Consider the following 16,344-nt stretch of genomic DNA (forward strand, 5'->3'; position numbering starts at 1 on the left):
CTCCTGTGGTATGATGTGAGCTGTGATCTTAAATTGTTTTTAATTATATAATTGCTTTTTCAAAGTAATATCTTTGTGGACTCTTGAATCAGAACTGAGGTAGCAGTAAATTAGTAGAAGAGAAATTATTGTGAAATGTCAGTTATGGTTTCTTCTGCTCTTTTTTAATTTAGGAAGGTGTGAGTATTAACAAGTCACTCTTAACTTTGGGAAAGGTTATTTCTGCTCTTTCTGAGCAAGCAAACCGAAAAAGAGTTTTTATTCCTTATCGTGAATCTGTTCTTACATGGTGAGTATATTTTGAAATACAAAATATTATATAAAATAACTACTTAACTAAGGGGGAAAATAGTGTGTATATTCACATAATAGCTTTTCATATTCTGTGAGTTACCTTTTAAAATTTTATTTTATTCAGCTGTAAGATAATATGCACTACTTATATTTATGTGTTATCACAGTGATTATTAATATGTCTATCTTTTAGTTTAGACATACAGTATTTAGACTATTCCCTGAGCACTTGGAAGCAGGGCTATTTTTCCATTTTACAGAGATGTGACTTTGCAATTGATGTCTTGTAGTAGAATTACCACTTGGAAGCCTATAGGGAATAACCAGACTTTCATGGATTTTGAAACTTATTGAAAGAGAATAAAATTCATTATACCTTAATAAAAGAAAAAAATGTTTTGCTATTGTAGATTTGATTCTCACCAACTTCTTACCAAGGTAAAAAACATAAGAACCCTCGAGGAAGAGTAATTAGTCTATTTTAGAATTTGTGATAGTGAGAGGGAGGAAACCAAATATATACTTGAAATGGATTCCAAATTTTAGGAGACCATTATTTCAAAGGCTTCAGAGGAAGCACAGTATTCCGTGGGCTAAAATTTTATAGGGTAAATTGGGGCAGGGGGAATGGGATGAAATTCTAAAGACACAAAGATAAGCAATTTAGTAAAGTGGAAAAGGGAGAAATATCTAAATACTGGGACTTTATCACCTGACTTAATTTTTTAAAAAATGGTTTTGGAAGTTAGAAACAAAGACAAGTAACAAAGACATATTGCCAATTCTTGTTAGACTGGCATTAGGAGTGCTAGAATGGGATGAAGCTGGGGATGAAAACTATGACAACAAAAACAAGGGATTTTGTTGATTTTTTTTTTCTTTTTACTTTTTTCTTTATTGTGGGAAAGAGATTCAGAGAAGAGATTGGAATTCATATACAGGGTGAGTGGGATGATATTTTATGATAGATAGAAAGCAGAACCACTAAAATATTTTACTTTTGTTTTCTCTGCCAAGGAAAATGATTAGACTGGAAAAGAATAGAACAAATTGATATGAAGAAGGAATGATGTTAATTAGATAATAGTCCAGGAATATAATTTTTGAACTGGAATCAAAAAATAATTCCTAATAGTTAGATGTCAGTATGCTAAGGAATCTCTAATAGAATGCCCCAGGCATCTGTGTTTGGTCTTGTCCTTTCCCTTTTAGCTTTTCTAATCAGAAACATGAATAGACATAGCTCATTGTGTTTGAAGATCACATAAAGCTAAGAAAAATAGCTTATAATAAATGACAGAGTTAGTATTTACTTTTAGAAGATTTTGACCATTTAGATCAGAGACAGGGAAGGTCTAGCCCACAGGTCATATTAGGTCTGCAAAATCATTTGATCTAGCCCTGCTAAGGCAACCATGTGATGATGTGTTGAAAAATAGGTACAGCAACCTCCCAGTGCTTGAATTCTATAAATTGATAATTTTGTATGGCCTATGAATAATATTATAAATATCCAAATGGCATGTGGCAGAAAAAAGATTCTCCCACCCTTGATCTAGATCAGTGGACTCAATTGGATAATAGAGATAAATGCCTAGGTTTGATAAATCAACTTCACAAGTATAGGATGGAAGAAATATAGCAAAAAAATAAGATGATTTGAAAATTATCTGGATTTTGGTGGGCTGTAACTTTAATATTGTGATTTAATGTAATCTGGTAGCCTTAAATGCTTAGGCAGTCTTAGAATGCATTAAGAAAAAACAACAACACAGTCTAGAATGTCCAGTGCTATGCTTTTCATGCAAGCAATAGCCTATATTTTAAGATTTTTATTAAAAGTTCAATATTGTTGTTATATGGAAGTAAGACATGGAATTGAACAGTCTTTGAAGAATTAAAAATAAATGTGACATTGAGAGCAGTGAAAAAATACCTGATGAGCATGAGCACTATAATAAATTAAGTAATGAAGAATTCTGAGAAAATAACAGTAAAATGTGTTATCAGGGAGTTTTTTTTTAATAGGCTAAAGGGGCAATGGTGAAAGTGAGAGATGACTAGTATAGCTGGAACTCTCTTAGTTCTCCTTCAGTGGCCAGAAAAATGGGTTGAAGGACCTTTAGTATGTTAGGTGATTTTTCTTTATGATGAACTGTTGGAATCCTTACTAACTGCTAACTAATTAGAGTTGATCTAATCTTACAAGAAGATGTTTTGGGCAGAACCTGAAACAAGGTACTAAGTAGAACTAATCAATACAAGGCTTGTGTTCACACCTTTACTCATTGGAGTTCAATGAGTTCACACCTCCCTTGAAGTCATTGGGCCAGAGAGCACTATGGGAGAAAACCCATAATCCCTCTTTCTGGAAGGAGCATAAATAGGCCAATGGGCCAGTCGAAGTTCTTCAGAGAGGAAGACGCTACAAGTCGAGATTTCACCGGAATGACATGAAGACTGGAGCTGGCTGGAGGCTGAAGAAAGCAGAGGCAGAGGCTGTAGTACCAGACCTTTGGATTTATAGACATTTGGAGAGAGCTCTTGTTTTGCCTTCAAAAGTCCATCTCATAGGGGCAGCACTAACTTCAGCTGCTATTGATCCTCCTACTCCAGACATATTGTCATATAGGGGTTGCAATTGATTGGTAGTTAAACCTAATACTGGACGCATCCATTGGATATCTCCTATTAATTTTTGGAAATCATTTAAGGTGTTCAACCTCTCTGTTCTTAAAGACAGTTTTTGTAGTGTAAGTGCCTTAGGATATATTTCATATTCTAAATATTGAAAAGGAGCATGCCTTTGAATTTTTTCTGTAGCGATATGAAGTTTGTAGTATCTTAGTGTTTCTATGGTTTTTTGTAGACATGCTTCTAGAATTTGTTCCTCAGGTGCACAACCCAATATATCATCCATATAATGTAATAGCATAACTTTTGGAAATGCTTTTCTTATTGGAGCAAGAGCAGCAGCACCTCCTTGTATGTACAAAACAGTGTCCATCCACACACTGATGTGGGAAAATGGGGAATGTGTAGATAATATCCCAGTCACTAATACAGGTAGACAATGTGTGACTTATCACCCAGGAGATGTAGTAGCATCAGGTTTACTCATACAGAATCCTAATAAGCAGCCTCGTGATAGTCACCCAGGTTCTGACTCCAGACCACAAAAACCAGAAATATACTGGACAGCAGCAGTAACGGCTGACCGACCTATGCTCACTATCTATATAAATGGCCTACCATTGGAAGGATTGGTAGACACAGGTGCGGATCGTACAGTTATTAGAGGTGCCAGTTGGCCCAGTCACTGGCCAAAGATTAAAGCAGATACCTATATGTCTGGAGTAGGAGGATCAATAGCAGCTGAAGTTAGTGCTGCCCCTATGAGATGGACTTTTGAAGGCAAAAATGAACTTATAGGAATATGTAAGCAAGAGGATGGTCAGGAATGGATAGATCACAATCTTTATCATGAAAGGGAACTTCTGAGTCAATGTAATCATTAATCGATTTGAGTATTTTGAGTTCAGTACAAAAGAGAGGATAATACTTCTATACTCTGCCATGGTCAGACTACATGTAGACTTTATATTTAGTTCTAGGTACTACATCTTGGATAAACAAGAGAACATCTATTCTATGGTGGAGAGCTGAAAGAATGTACCATAGGAAGCTGGAAAAAGTGGGACTGTTTTCCTGGAATAGAAATGGCTTGGGTAGCTCCTAAAAGCTACTTAAGCAGTTCATGAAAGCTCCTTTCAAGTGTTTGAAGCCCTGTCACAGGGAAGAGAGATATGTTTTGTTTGGTTCCAAAGACAAAATTAAAATCACTGAAAGGAAGTTTCAGGTAGAGGCCATTCTAGGATTGATGTCATGAAAATCTTCCTATTGAGATCTACTCAAAAGGAGAAGACCTGATTTAGAAGTAAAAGTTCCCACTCAGTAGAAGTTTTTCAGCACAAGCTAGATGACTATTTGTTAATTATATCATAGAAGGTATATATTGAGTACTAGGTAGCCTCTGAGATCCCTTTCCACTCTGAAATTCTGATTTTTTTTTTTCATTCTATTCTTTTCAGCCTTGGTTTATTCTTTCTTACCTCCCAGTACTTTTTTTTGTAATGTAGTCAATAAATACTTTTTTGAATTAAAGGAATAAAATGACTTAATATGATGTTTCATTTGTTTGCTATATTGAAATTTTTGGTCACAGAAAATTTTTAATAAAAGATAATTTAATGTCATTTGTATTATTAGGGAATCTCAGTCCCTCTCACTGTTATTCTAACATTTTTTTTTTTTGTAAAGCTGAATTATTTCTTGGAATGTAGATGACATTTCACTCAATTCCTTTAATATAGTCTTTTCAAAAATTTGTTTTGTATCAGCTATTGTTGAAGTTCACATTTTTTAATATTGTCAAGTCCTTCAAGTAGGAATCAACTTCACTTTGCTAATTAGGTTAGTTAATATGTTTAAACTAAAAATACATAATTTAATGTATTGTGATATCATTTTATTCAGTCAGATCATATGAGTGATGATTTTTATATCATATAATTAATTTCTTTAAAAGAATTGTCACATTTAGATATGCACAATATTTATATCAATAGGAAACTGTCTTTTCTTTATATTTTCTTTTTTTCCCCTTATATTTCTTAAAAGTATAATTAAGAAAGAGGAAAAAAATACTTTCTGAACAAGGAATCAAAAAATAGGAAGCAATACATCTCTTGCTCAGCATAAATCATAGATTTTTAGATAATGGCAATATATTTTATAAACTGATAACTAAGAGCTGGAATCAACTAAAATAAGACTTGCTTATTGTATGGCTTTATCCCAGAGTATAACTTAACGCCTTACTTCTGATCAGGGTAGATAATACTCAAGTAGATTCTAATTAACCCTCTTTTAAAATTTGTTTTCTTCTTTGTGATAAAAATGAAAAATTGGCTGATAAAATAGTGTTTTCATGAACTTCTTATATAATTTACATATTCTCAAATTCTTCCAAATAGCATTTAATCTGTGATAGAATACTTGTTGTATTAGTTTGGTTTTGTGTTATTAGACAATTACTGCTATTAAATTCTTGTTAGAGTAAAGACTATGACTTCTATTCTTAAAGGTTGTTAAAAGAAAGCTTAGGTGGAAATTCAAAAACTGCAATGATTGCTACAATTAGTCCAGCTGCTAGTAGCATAGAAGAAACATTGAGCACACTTCGATATGCTAAGCAAGCCGGTCTGATAATCAACATTGCCAAAGTAAATGAGGATGTGAATGCCAAGTTAATTAGAGGTGAATATTTTTCTATCAACACATTTACCTAGATAAGTACAATAGATGTAATGCTAGCCTCATAAATAACTTCAACACTGAAATTGATGATTTATAAAAATGTTTATGACTTTTTTCTCAGTTCCTGATTTTATCATTATTCCAGTGTGTTTGGGAATGATAAAGGCAGGGAGATAGAGAAAGGATAAGGGAACTAAGTAAGGCTAATAGGAATGAAGAGTCTAAGGAAGGCAGTAATGAAGGGGAGTTAAAAAAAAGTCACATCAGGAAATGCTGGGCCCTTTAATACATTTACCTGTCATTTTCAAGAAACTCCTAACTTTTGCTACATATTTTCATGTTCCAAATTATACAAATTGGCATTTTTGTCTACTGCCCCACCTTTTCTTGGACTTCTTTTCATTACTTCCATCCCTGGGCTCTTCATTCCTACTTGATCTTGCTTTATTAAGTGACTTAGGCACAACTTAGATTTGCATTTCTATCTTTGGCTTTTCTAAAGTAGTTTCTTCTAATAACTTGTTAATTCTGATTCATATATTGGCTTATGCATTCTTCAAATGACTAAACCTTACCTTGTTGAATGATCTTTTTTAGGAAATGGGACAATTATTTATGTTGTGTATGAATCCATCATTTTTCCCATGTCCTATTGCCTGCTCTCATTGCCTGCAGTTTCATATAACAATTAATTTAGGCAAAAGCAAGAACCATAGACTTTTTATTCTACAACACAGACCTTCCCTGCCTAGCTACTTCTGAGTTTTATGAAATGAGGACAAATGATATTCTTCTTCAAATAAATCTTTTCTGTCTTGGAAGATCTCTAGAAAAACATTTTTGGACAGAAAGATAATTATCATAGATTATTTTCTTGAATTTATATTTTAGAAACAATTATCAAAGATTAGTTAAGGACTTGAATATTCATAATTATTTGGATTTCTCAGAAGATGTTTAAGAAAACGTTTCTATGGAATGTGAGATATCTGGAATTATTTTGTAAACTACATCCTTTGTACATAGATACTTAACATATTTGTTATTCAGTTTCTTTTATACAATAAAGAAACAATTGTCTTTTTGATTTGTCACCTAAGGAAGGAATAATCTTTGTTAATATGGAAACATATATATTTATGTCATTAAAAATCAAGATAAAATACATTTTTTAATAAATCTAATATGCTTTAAGTATTAAAAAAGCAATTTCAAAGTACAAATGAAGAACTACACCTTCAGGTATGCCATATATTAATCATGTGTGCATGTTTCTTTTGAAAAATATTTAGAACTAAAAGCAGAAATTGAAAAGCTGAAAGCCACTCAACGAAATACTCGGAATATTGACCCTGAACGATATAGACGCTGTCAGCAAGAAATAACTTCTTTAAGAATGAAACTTCACCAACAAGAAAAGGAGATAGCAGAAATGCACAGGTGGAGTAATTATTTTAAATTTTAAATGTTTTTACCATGTAGGAATCTTAGAAGTAGTAGGGAGTTTTTTCCAGGTATTAAGTGCATTCCCCTGCTTTCAAAAAAATTTCAGTTTAATCTGTTCTATTTTGAAATACTTTCAGAATAAAAAAAATGCCCTAAGCTTCTTGGGTAATTTTTCAAGTGTTTCGTACTTATGGTCAGAATGTTCTTTCTTATGTGTTATAATATTTACCTTAATGACTTTGTTTCTTTCTGAAAAGAGCATGGAGAGAAAAACTTGAACAAGCAGAAAAAAGAAAGCTTCAGGAAACTAAGGAATTGCAGGTACTACTTTATTCTGAGACCAAAAAATGGTTGCTGTGTAGTTAATAAAGATGATAGACCTCTAGCCAGTGCCTTTCTAACTGTAAGTTAGTTGTCAGAATAAGGCACAATCACATAAAAATAACTAATAAAAGGCAATCAATTTAGTCATAAAATAAGTAGCACAAATGCTTCATGACTTCAGAGAAGGGAGAGATCAATTTTATTTAAGGCTAACTACCTCCAGGAAAGGATTCATGGAGAAAGTGGTAGTTGAGCTGGGCCTTAAAATTTGGGTGGAATTTTGCTAGTAAGAAAATGAGGAGAATAATTGAAAAGGAAAAAAACGCAGTCTCTTTGGATATTTTGCCTGAAGGTTCATGTTGGGCGGTAGGGGGAGATCAATTGCTATAAAATACATACTGTGGTAGTTGGGAGCCAAATTGTTTATTTAAACACTTTAAATAGTAGGCTAAGGATTTTGGATTTATTCTATAGACACTGAAGATTTGTGAGTAGTGAGGAGGCCTAGATTGTCTCAGAGATATGAATTAGGAAAATTAACCAGGCAGAAGTTTACAGGATGAAATGGAGGGACTATTAGCATAATCTGGGCATGAAATGACTGTGTGATCTAGAATGGTGACAGTGGGAATAAAAGGGAAGGAAAATATGTAAGAGATGTTAGGAAGAACTGCTACAACTTGATATTTCAGGTGTAGCAGTGATGGTTAGTATAGTGCTAGGAAAAAAAGGAGTCAAAAATAACTTGAGGATTCTTTAGAATGGATAACCAGTGCCATTAAGAGTAATGAAGAAGTAAAAGGGAGAAGATTATAGATAAATTATATTTTTATTCTATTGTGAAGTTTCATGCAGAATATTAGTACTCAAGTTTCTTAATCAACAAACATATTTAAGTGTGTATAATATGCCAACAACTATACTTAGGATATAAAGATTAAAAATGAAATTGCTGTTGCTTGGAGAAAGAAACTGCATGTATATAAACAAATATATATTTATTATACAAGTTAAGTATAAGGGGCAGAACAGTGACAGTTGGGAGAATTAGAAAAGACTTTATATAGAGGTAGATTCTTGAACAGCTTTTGAAAGAAGTGGAAGCTTTTTCAGAAGAAAAGCCTTTTCTGCTAAAAGGCAGAGGCTAAATTACAGGTATAAAATATCTGGAAAGTCACATATTTTGAGGACCATAGCATATAGAAAGGAGAGGACTGTATATTAAGCTTAGAAAGTGTTTCAGAAGCAAAATAACAATTTCTATTTGGTTCTAGTGACATTAGGAAGCCAATGGAGAATATTGAGTAGTGACAGAGACAAAACTATATTTTAGGAAATCACTTTGGTAATTATGTGGAGGATGGAATTCAGAGGGACCAATTAGATGGTCATTGAAATAGTACAGGCAAGAGATTTTGAGGACCTGAAATAAGGTGGTAGCTGTGTGATGAAGAGAAAGGCATGTATTTGAGAGACTCTTTGAGGTAGAAATGAAAAAAAAAACTGACAACTGATTGGCTTTTGGTCAGACATTAAGAAGAACATGAAGTTTCTGAACCTAGGTGACTAGAAGTATGGTGATGCCTTTGATACAAATAGAGAAGTTTGGCATAAAGGTGGGTTTGGGGGAAAGATAATGAGTTTCATCTTACATTTATGGAATTTGATTTATCTAATAGGCAGTTAGGCACATGTGACTGCAGCTTAAAAGGTAGAATTTTTAAACAAAATCACATCTGATTAAGTTCACTTTTTTTTTTTTTTTGATGAATTTACCTAGAAAGCAGGAATTACATTCAAAATGGATAACCGTTTACCAAATCTTGTCAATCTCAATGAAGATCCACAACTATCAGAGATGTTACTCTATATGATAAAAGAAGGAAAAACTACTGTTGGGAAGTACAAACCAAATTCAGATCATGATATTCAGTTATCAGGGGTGCTAATTGCTGATGATCACTGGTATGTTATTTCATAAAAACAGTATCTTTGAAGAAAAAAATTTTAACCTGTTGAAACTTTAATTTTAATTTAAAAAAGCTGTAAAATGGTTATAGTTTAAAGTGTTTGCACGTATATATGTGCACATGTAAACACTTTAAACTAACCATTTTACAGCTTTTTATACATATACATATATACTTCAACTATGCTATTTTTCATCTTTTATTGTCTTGGGAATCCCTATATGACTTTTGAGGATGATAGGAGAACTTATTCATCGGAGATAGTTTTCAACTGTCTTTCCTTTTTTTTTTTTCCCAATGTTGGTTGCAACCCCATATGGAGTCTTGTAACTAAATTGTGGGGGTTGTGAAATTGATTTATTATCAGCAAATGTTTGATTTGTATACCTGTTTTATATATTCATCTATCTGGGATCATATAAAGATTTCTTGGGTGAAAGGGGAAGATGTGTGGAAAAAATTTAAGAAGTGCTGCTTTAGAGTACTATCTTCTATACATGAACAGTACAATTTCTTACCTAGAAGTATCTAGCCCCTATGAATGCGGGTTTGACCTTCTAGGCTCCACCCAACTCCCATTCTCAATAAAATTCTTCCTAATTGCTATTACATTTCTCTTATTCGACCTAGAAATTGCCCTCCTTTTAGCATTACTCTGAACCATCCAGTTACCAACAATCAATACTATGCTTGCCCCATCATACTCCCTCATCATGTTTTACAAAGATATTACAATAATATTCTAGGAAAAGATATCTTTTAAATAAAAGAAACAAATTTGTTTCTTGTAATATACAGACCTGTTTTTAATATGATATCATGCTAAAAAGATGGAATGGGTCATTTAAAGTTCATTTTCCTGCTCATTTAACTCTTTGCTCTTCATCAGGGTCATTTTCACCATCATCTGCTTTTTTGAACATATTTTCTGAGTGCATGTAGGAAAGCAAGGCCCTCAGCTGCATCTTTGGGCCTGATCCATCCCAACCTGTTCCATCACCATGACCCTTTTTTCTTCCATGCCAGTACTGTGCAACTTAGTTTATTTTGAAAATATATATACCAAAGGCCTTAATTAAAAGAAATTATAGTTAACTTTGTATTCTTTTATAATTTATGTTGAAAATGATCTAGATTTTGATCTTACTGAAAATGTTTTGGAATGTCAATAGTGAACCCTTCCATAAACCCTAGTTTTCTAATTTGCTAATGACATAATTGTTTCTTGTATGTGATCTTCTTAACTGGGTCTAATTTTTTTCTTGCTCATCATAATTAAAAGTACTTTTAAAATAACAAGACAATATGTTGATTGTGACATTAAGCATAAACCTTAATTCCACAAGGAGAAATCTTATTATAATAGTCTATTTTTCCCCCTTTTGTGTGTCTTAAACTTGTAATAATTTTGCTTTTTATTTTAATAGTATTATTAAAAATTTTGATGGAACAGTCAGTATTATTCCACTAGGAGATGCAAAAACATATGTAAATGGAAAACATATTTCAGAATCTACCATTCTGCATCATGTAAGTTAATTGATACAAAAAATTAATTTCTGTAAACAGAGTGTTTGAAATCCACATTGTTCTAAAAAGTTAACATTGCTGTTAAATTTTTGATAAACTATAAAGTTTTTGAACATGATTTGCTCTTCCTTATTTTTCTAAGTTGATCCTTAATCTCATTTAGTAAATCTGTGCTATTTTTTTCCCCTCTTAGGGCGATCGTGTCATTCTTGGTGGAGATCATTATTTTAGATTTAATCATCCAGTAGAAGTACAGAAAGGAAAAATATCATTTTGTGGGTCTCCTCTTACAAATGATTGTCCAAAAGACTTTGAGTTTGCAAAAAATGAATTGCTTATGGCTCAGAGATCACAGTAAGTATTACTGTTTATAGTATTAGGTATTGAATTCTGTATGCATAGAAGTAAACATTAACTATATAGTGATGCATCATTCAGCCATCTAGTATTCAATTTTTTCTGCTAGCTGGTAAAGACATAGTTTTTCCCTGACTTAAAAATAGTGTTGCTTTTTATGTGCATCTTTCTGGTTTCTCTCCTATCCCTTCTTATGGTAGTAGAAATAGCTGCAGCTGTCAAAAAGAATTAGTCCTTAGAAGATTTGATTAGGATATTCTAGATATATATACGCTCTATTGCATCCCTGGTTTAAAGTAAACTTAACCTATTATCCATGGGACTCTATAAGAAAGTCTGACCCTGTTTTTTGCCTCTGGTCTTCTTTTTCTTTAATTTCTTTACTTTTTATTACAACTGGAGAAAGAAGAAAGCCTATTTTTTCACACAGAAGCAAGAAAGCAGATCCTAAGTCCTTTAAAATTGTTTTTATATAGTTTTTATCTATCAAACCAAATTAAAACAAGTCACTTGAAATATAATGAATTAGAGGATTACATTTCTTTACATTTCATAAGTTTTATTTTCTTAAGTTACAATCAGAAGTTGACATTGATGTTATTGATTTCTATATGGAATTTTGTTTCAACCATCATCATTTTATTTCTATTTAAAATATCCTTATATTAAGGAATATGAGCAAATTTCTTCCTGGAATAAAATTGCATTTTTATACAATAAATATAGTTAATTTTTTAAAGATAAGTTTAAATAATTGTTCAATGGGAAACATTGGACCATAGTTTGGAACTATTCATGACAAACAGAAATGCCAGAAAATGAATACTATAATTTCTTGCTACTTTATAGACTTGAAGCAGAAATAGAAGAGGCACGGTTAAAAGCTAAGGAAGAAATGATGCAAGGAATCCAAATTGCAAAAGAAATGGCTCAGCAAGAACTGTCTTCTCAGAGAGCTGCCTATGAAAATAAAATAAAAGCCCTGGAAACAGAATTGGTAAAAAAAAAAAAAAAGAAAGAAAGAAAGAAAAAGCAGCATTAGTTTATTTTTAGTCTTTACTGGAATCTCATGCTAATTGTACGATGGAGTCAGCATCTAGAATGTGGGTGCTGGTAACTCTGGGCAGATGAGTGTGGGAGGTGAGAGGTTTTATACTTTTATTTCTTCTGCCACAGGAATAATAGCAACAGAGAAAGTCATTCCTGCAAGAAGAAGCAAAAAAAATATGTATACTCTGAGATTTGTAGCTAGAGTTATGTTAGTAGTTACTGGCTGACACTCCACTTCTCTGGGATTCCACAGATCCCTTTTGAAGGGGAAGATCCTAAAAGTTAAAAGGACTGATAATTATTTATAGTTATTTATCCAAATTTTATTCTAAGTTGTGTTGGTATGGTCATTTTTCCATTAGTAAACATAAGTCTATTATGTGTTGACTAAGGTTTTGCTTTCTTAGGCCTGGAAAAGCACTTTGATCCAGTTGGAAGCTGAGCCACTGAGGTTAAATGCTTTACTCAAAGTGTCTGAGCTAGGATTTGTACTCATGTCTTCTACTTCTTAACCCATGATCCTTTTGCTGGACCTGGATCCTTGTTTTGAAAATAGTATTTATTGTGCTCTGGTTGTGTTGTTCCTCTTTATAAAGAAAGAAGAATCTGAGAGGAAGAAAATGCAGGAAATAAATAATCAGAAAGCTAATGACAAAATACAGGAATTAGAAAAAGCAAAACAGCATCTGGAACAGAAAGTCCATGTTAATAAAAAGCGATTAGAAATGGAAACTTTGGCTACAAAACAGGTAACTTCCAATATATAACTAGTCTCTCTAATTAGTAATAAAGAAAATACTAGCCCTTTTTTCCTGTTTTGAGGATCTTGAAAGAAGGTGGGTTTTGAAAGATTTGCAAGGAGATATAAAAATGCAAGCGTACAAATAAAAAAGTTTTCTTGTCTGGCCAAAGTTCTGGTAGTGCCTTCTTTCTGGTACTCTTCTTAGATTTCAATTTTCAGAGCCAGAACAACAGAGCTATTAAGAATAGCTCTACGGACTAGTATGATTTTATAACGCCTTCTCATACTATTTCTCATTTTCATCTAGATTTAATAGATCTCTTCCTTCCCTTCTTCCATCTTTTATTTTTGGTTGGAAAGTTTAAGGTTTGAATCAGTAGGTAAGATTTAGTTAGATAAACTGACTACTGTGCAATTAATTTTTTTCCTTCTCTACTTCAAAGCAGGAAGCAGTAAAGCTTACTTCCTAATACTAAGCATAATTGAACTACTTGACAGAGATTCCAAATAATCTAAATAACTAAGGAATATTATGCCTTTCATAGATGCTGCCCCCCCCCCTTTTGTCACCATTCTCTAAAATACAAATAATTTGGCAAAAACCTTAATAGTATTAGAATATCTTCTAATAGAAAATCATGGAATGATATCTGTCCTCAAAATTTATTTTGTTATAGATTAGAATTTTTCATGTCTATTAATCAGCAAGCATTTGTTAAGTGGTTACTACATATAAAGCTCTGTGCTAAGCTTTGGGGAAGTAAAAAAACAGTTCTGGCACTCAAGGAGCATATATTCTTTTTTCTTTTTTATTATAGCTTTTTATTCACAAAGCATATGTGTGGGTAATTTTTCCAACATTGACCCTGCATAACCTCTTGCTGCAAATTTTCCCCTTCTTCCCCCCCATCCCTTCCTCCACCCGGCAAGTAGTTCAATACATGCCAAATATGCCAAAAGGCATGCTAGATCCAATATGTGTATACATATTCACACAACCATCCGATTGCACAAGAAAAATCAGATCAAGAAGGAAGTAAAACTGAGAAAAAAAACAAAATGCAAGCAAACAATAACAGAGAGAGTGAGAATGCTATGCTGTGTTCCACCCTCTGTTCCCATGGTTCTTTCTTTGGGTATAGATGGTTCTCTTCATCACTGCACAAGTGGAACTGGTCCAAACATCTCAGTGTTAAAGAGAGCCACGAAGGAGCATATATTCTTATATGGAGACACCATATATATATCAACAAGATATATTAAGAGTAGATCGAATAGAATTATAAGGTAGCAGCTGGGTAAACTTGTAAAGGCCTTCTGAAAGAGATAGTGCTTAAGATGAATCTTAAAGGAAACTGAAGAATCCATGAGGTAGAGTTTAGAAAGGAGAGTTTTCTAGGCAGGGGAGACAGCCACTCTAAAAGTTTTGAAACAGAGAAGGGAATGTTGCATGTGAAGAACAACAAAGAACCTAAATTAATAGACCAGAAAGTGTGTGGAGGGGAGTATAGTGATATATTTAAAAACTTGAAAAATAAGAAAGGACTAGGTTGTAAAGAGCTTTCAAAGCCAAATAGAAAAGTTTATATTTGTTTCCAGAGAAAATAATGAGTCATTATAATTTGTATCAGGAATTGGGTGAGGTGACATGGGACATAGGAAGATGGGACATAGGACATAGGAAGAAACTTGGAAGCCTTGAGGAAGATAGATTGAAATGGGATAGACTTGAGGTTGGGAGTCCAATTCATAGTCCAAATGAGATGTGATTAGGCCCTGGTCTGAACTATAGTGGTGGTAATATGAGTGGCAAGAAATTGATGTATGCAAAAGATGTTCATATGTTTGTAGGCAGATTTTTTTACTTTTTATCAAAATTTTTAGATGTAAAAAATTAAACTTATTCCATTAAATGCCTAGTTCAATCATAAAGTATGTGTTGTCAGTATGTTTTCATGTTTTGCTTCAGTTTTTTGCTTTACTTTTTGAATGGACTTATAAAAATGGATGTTATTTAGGCCTTAGAAGATCATACTGTTCGGCACACAAAGATTCTTGAAGCTTTGGAGGCTGAGAAGCAGAAAATTGTTAAAGAAGTACAGATTTTACAACAGAATCGGAATAACAAGGATAAGATGTTAACAAGTAAGTGATGGAGAATATTGGTATTTATCTTAATGTAAAGCTATATATGTTACCTGATAAACATGAGTATATGTGTAAGGCAGTATACAAATGCCTAGGATATAGAGAAAAGAAATGGGGAAAAAAAGACTCCTTGCTTACAAGCTATTCATATTCTACTAGGGAAACTATAACTTTTACATAAATAAGTAAAGGAATCTAAATACATCTGTCTTTCAGCCATACATCTTATCCTTTACATTATATAGTTAGAGAAGCACTGTGTATAATGGATCGGAATCCATCAGAATAGGAAAGATTGGAACTTAAATCCAGCTTCTTGAACATATTGTCTGTATGACTATGAGCCAATCATTTAACCGCTTTTAGCTTCAGTTTCCTCTATGAAAGGAGGATAATAGTACTTGTAATATCCAACAGGATTATGAAAGTCAAATGAAATGATGCATATAGAGTACTTTAATGTACAATGTTATATAAATATCACTTTGGTTATTATGATATATAATATATTTATTATATAATATATATATGATATAATTAATAATCAGTTATTACTAGTAATTACCTCAAAATTCTAGTAACTTTTGGGAAATTTGGCTATTCTTAGAAAACATATATTTACTTATTCTTGCTTAGTTTTGCATTATTTATGTTTTACATTAGTTCAGCCTAATTGGAATTTCATGAAGCTCTCAATGATGATCCAAGAAGCCAACACCATTAGCAACAAATTAAGAAAGTGTTATGTTTTTTATAGGTGAGTGATGCAATATTGGTTTACTTATAAAATACTTTCTATCCCTGCCAACTCTCCTTCTTCCAACTTTCAACTTTAGTCATGCTTTCTACAATTATCTAAAGATTCCTAATACTTTACTGTATAGGAACTATACCAAAACTTTGTGAAGACTATAACCCCAAATGCCACTCTGCATTGGTAATTGGCACAGTATTTTTGCATAATGAGGAATAGCAGGGAAACCATCCATGTTGATCTAGAGATTTGACTGGTGAACTAGCTTTATATTACTGGTCAGTAACACTTTGTATTACTGAAATAGCTTTGCAAACATTTTATTTCCAAGATTTGTGTTAAAAAAACAACTGTTCTAAACAAAATTGATTACTGTGTAATTATGATAACCAATCTTGGCCCCAGAGAAT

The 16,344-nt window shown here is 32.6% G+C and overlaps 1 protein-coding gene across 1 annotated transcript in view; it reads left to right on the plus strand.

Annotated features, from left to right (window-relative positions):
* Nucleotides 1-16,344, plus strand: part of KIF14 (kinesin family member 14) — a 57,918-nt gene that overhangs the window by 13,242 nt on the left and 28,332 nt on the right. The window contains exons 9-19 of the mRNA XM_051998694.1: nt 174-289; nt 5,441-5,613; nt 6,906-7,053; nt 7,317-7,380; nt 9,164-9,348; nt 10,781-10,883; nt 11,077-11,237; nt 12,090-12,237; nt 12,887-13,039; nt 15,051-15,177; nt 15,844-15,937. Of these exons, the coding sequence (XP_051854654.1) occupies nt 174-289; nt 5,441-5,613; nt 6,906-7,053; nt 7,317-7,380; nt 9,164-9,348; nt 10,781-10,883; nt 11,077-11,237; nt 12,090-12,237; nt 12,887-13,039; nt 15,051-15,177; nt 15,844-15,937 (1,472 nt within the window). The remainder of the gene's footprint in view (nt 1-173; nt 290-5,440; nt 5,614-6,905; nt 7,054-7,316; nt 7,381-9,163; nt 9,349-10,780; nt 10,884-11,076; nt 11,238-12,089; nt 12,238-12,886; nt 13,040-15,050; nt 15,178-15,843; nt 15,938-16,344) is intronic.

This window comes from Antechinus flavipes, chromosome 4, assembly GCF_016432865.1.
Source record: "Antechinus flavipes isolate AdamAnt ecotype Samford, QLD, Australia chromosome 4, AdamAnt_v2, whole genome shotgun sequence".
NCBI lineage: Eukaryota > Metazoa > Chordata > Mammalia > Dasyuromorphia > Dasyuridae > Antechinus > Antechinus flavipes.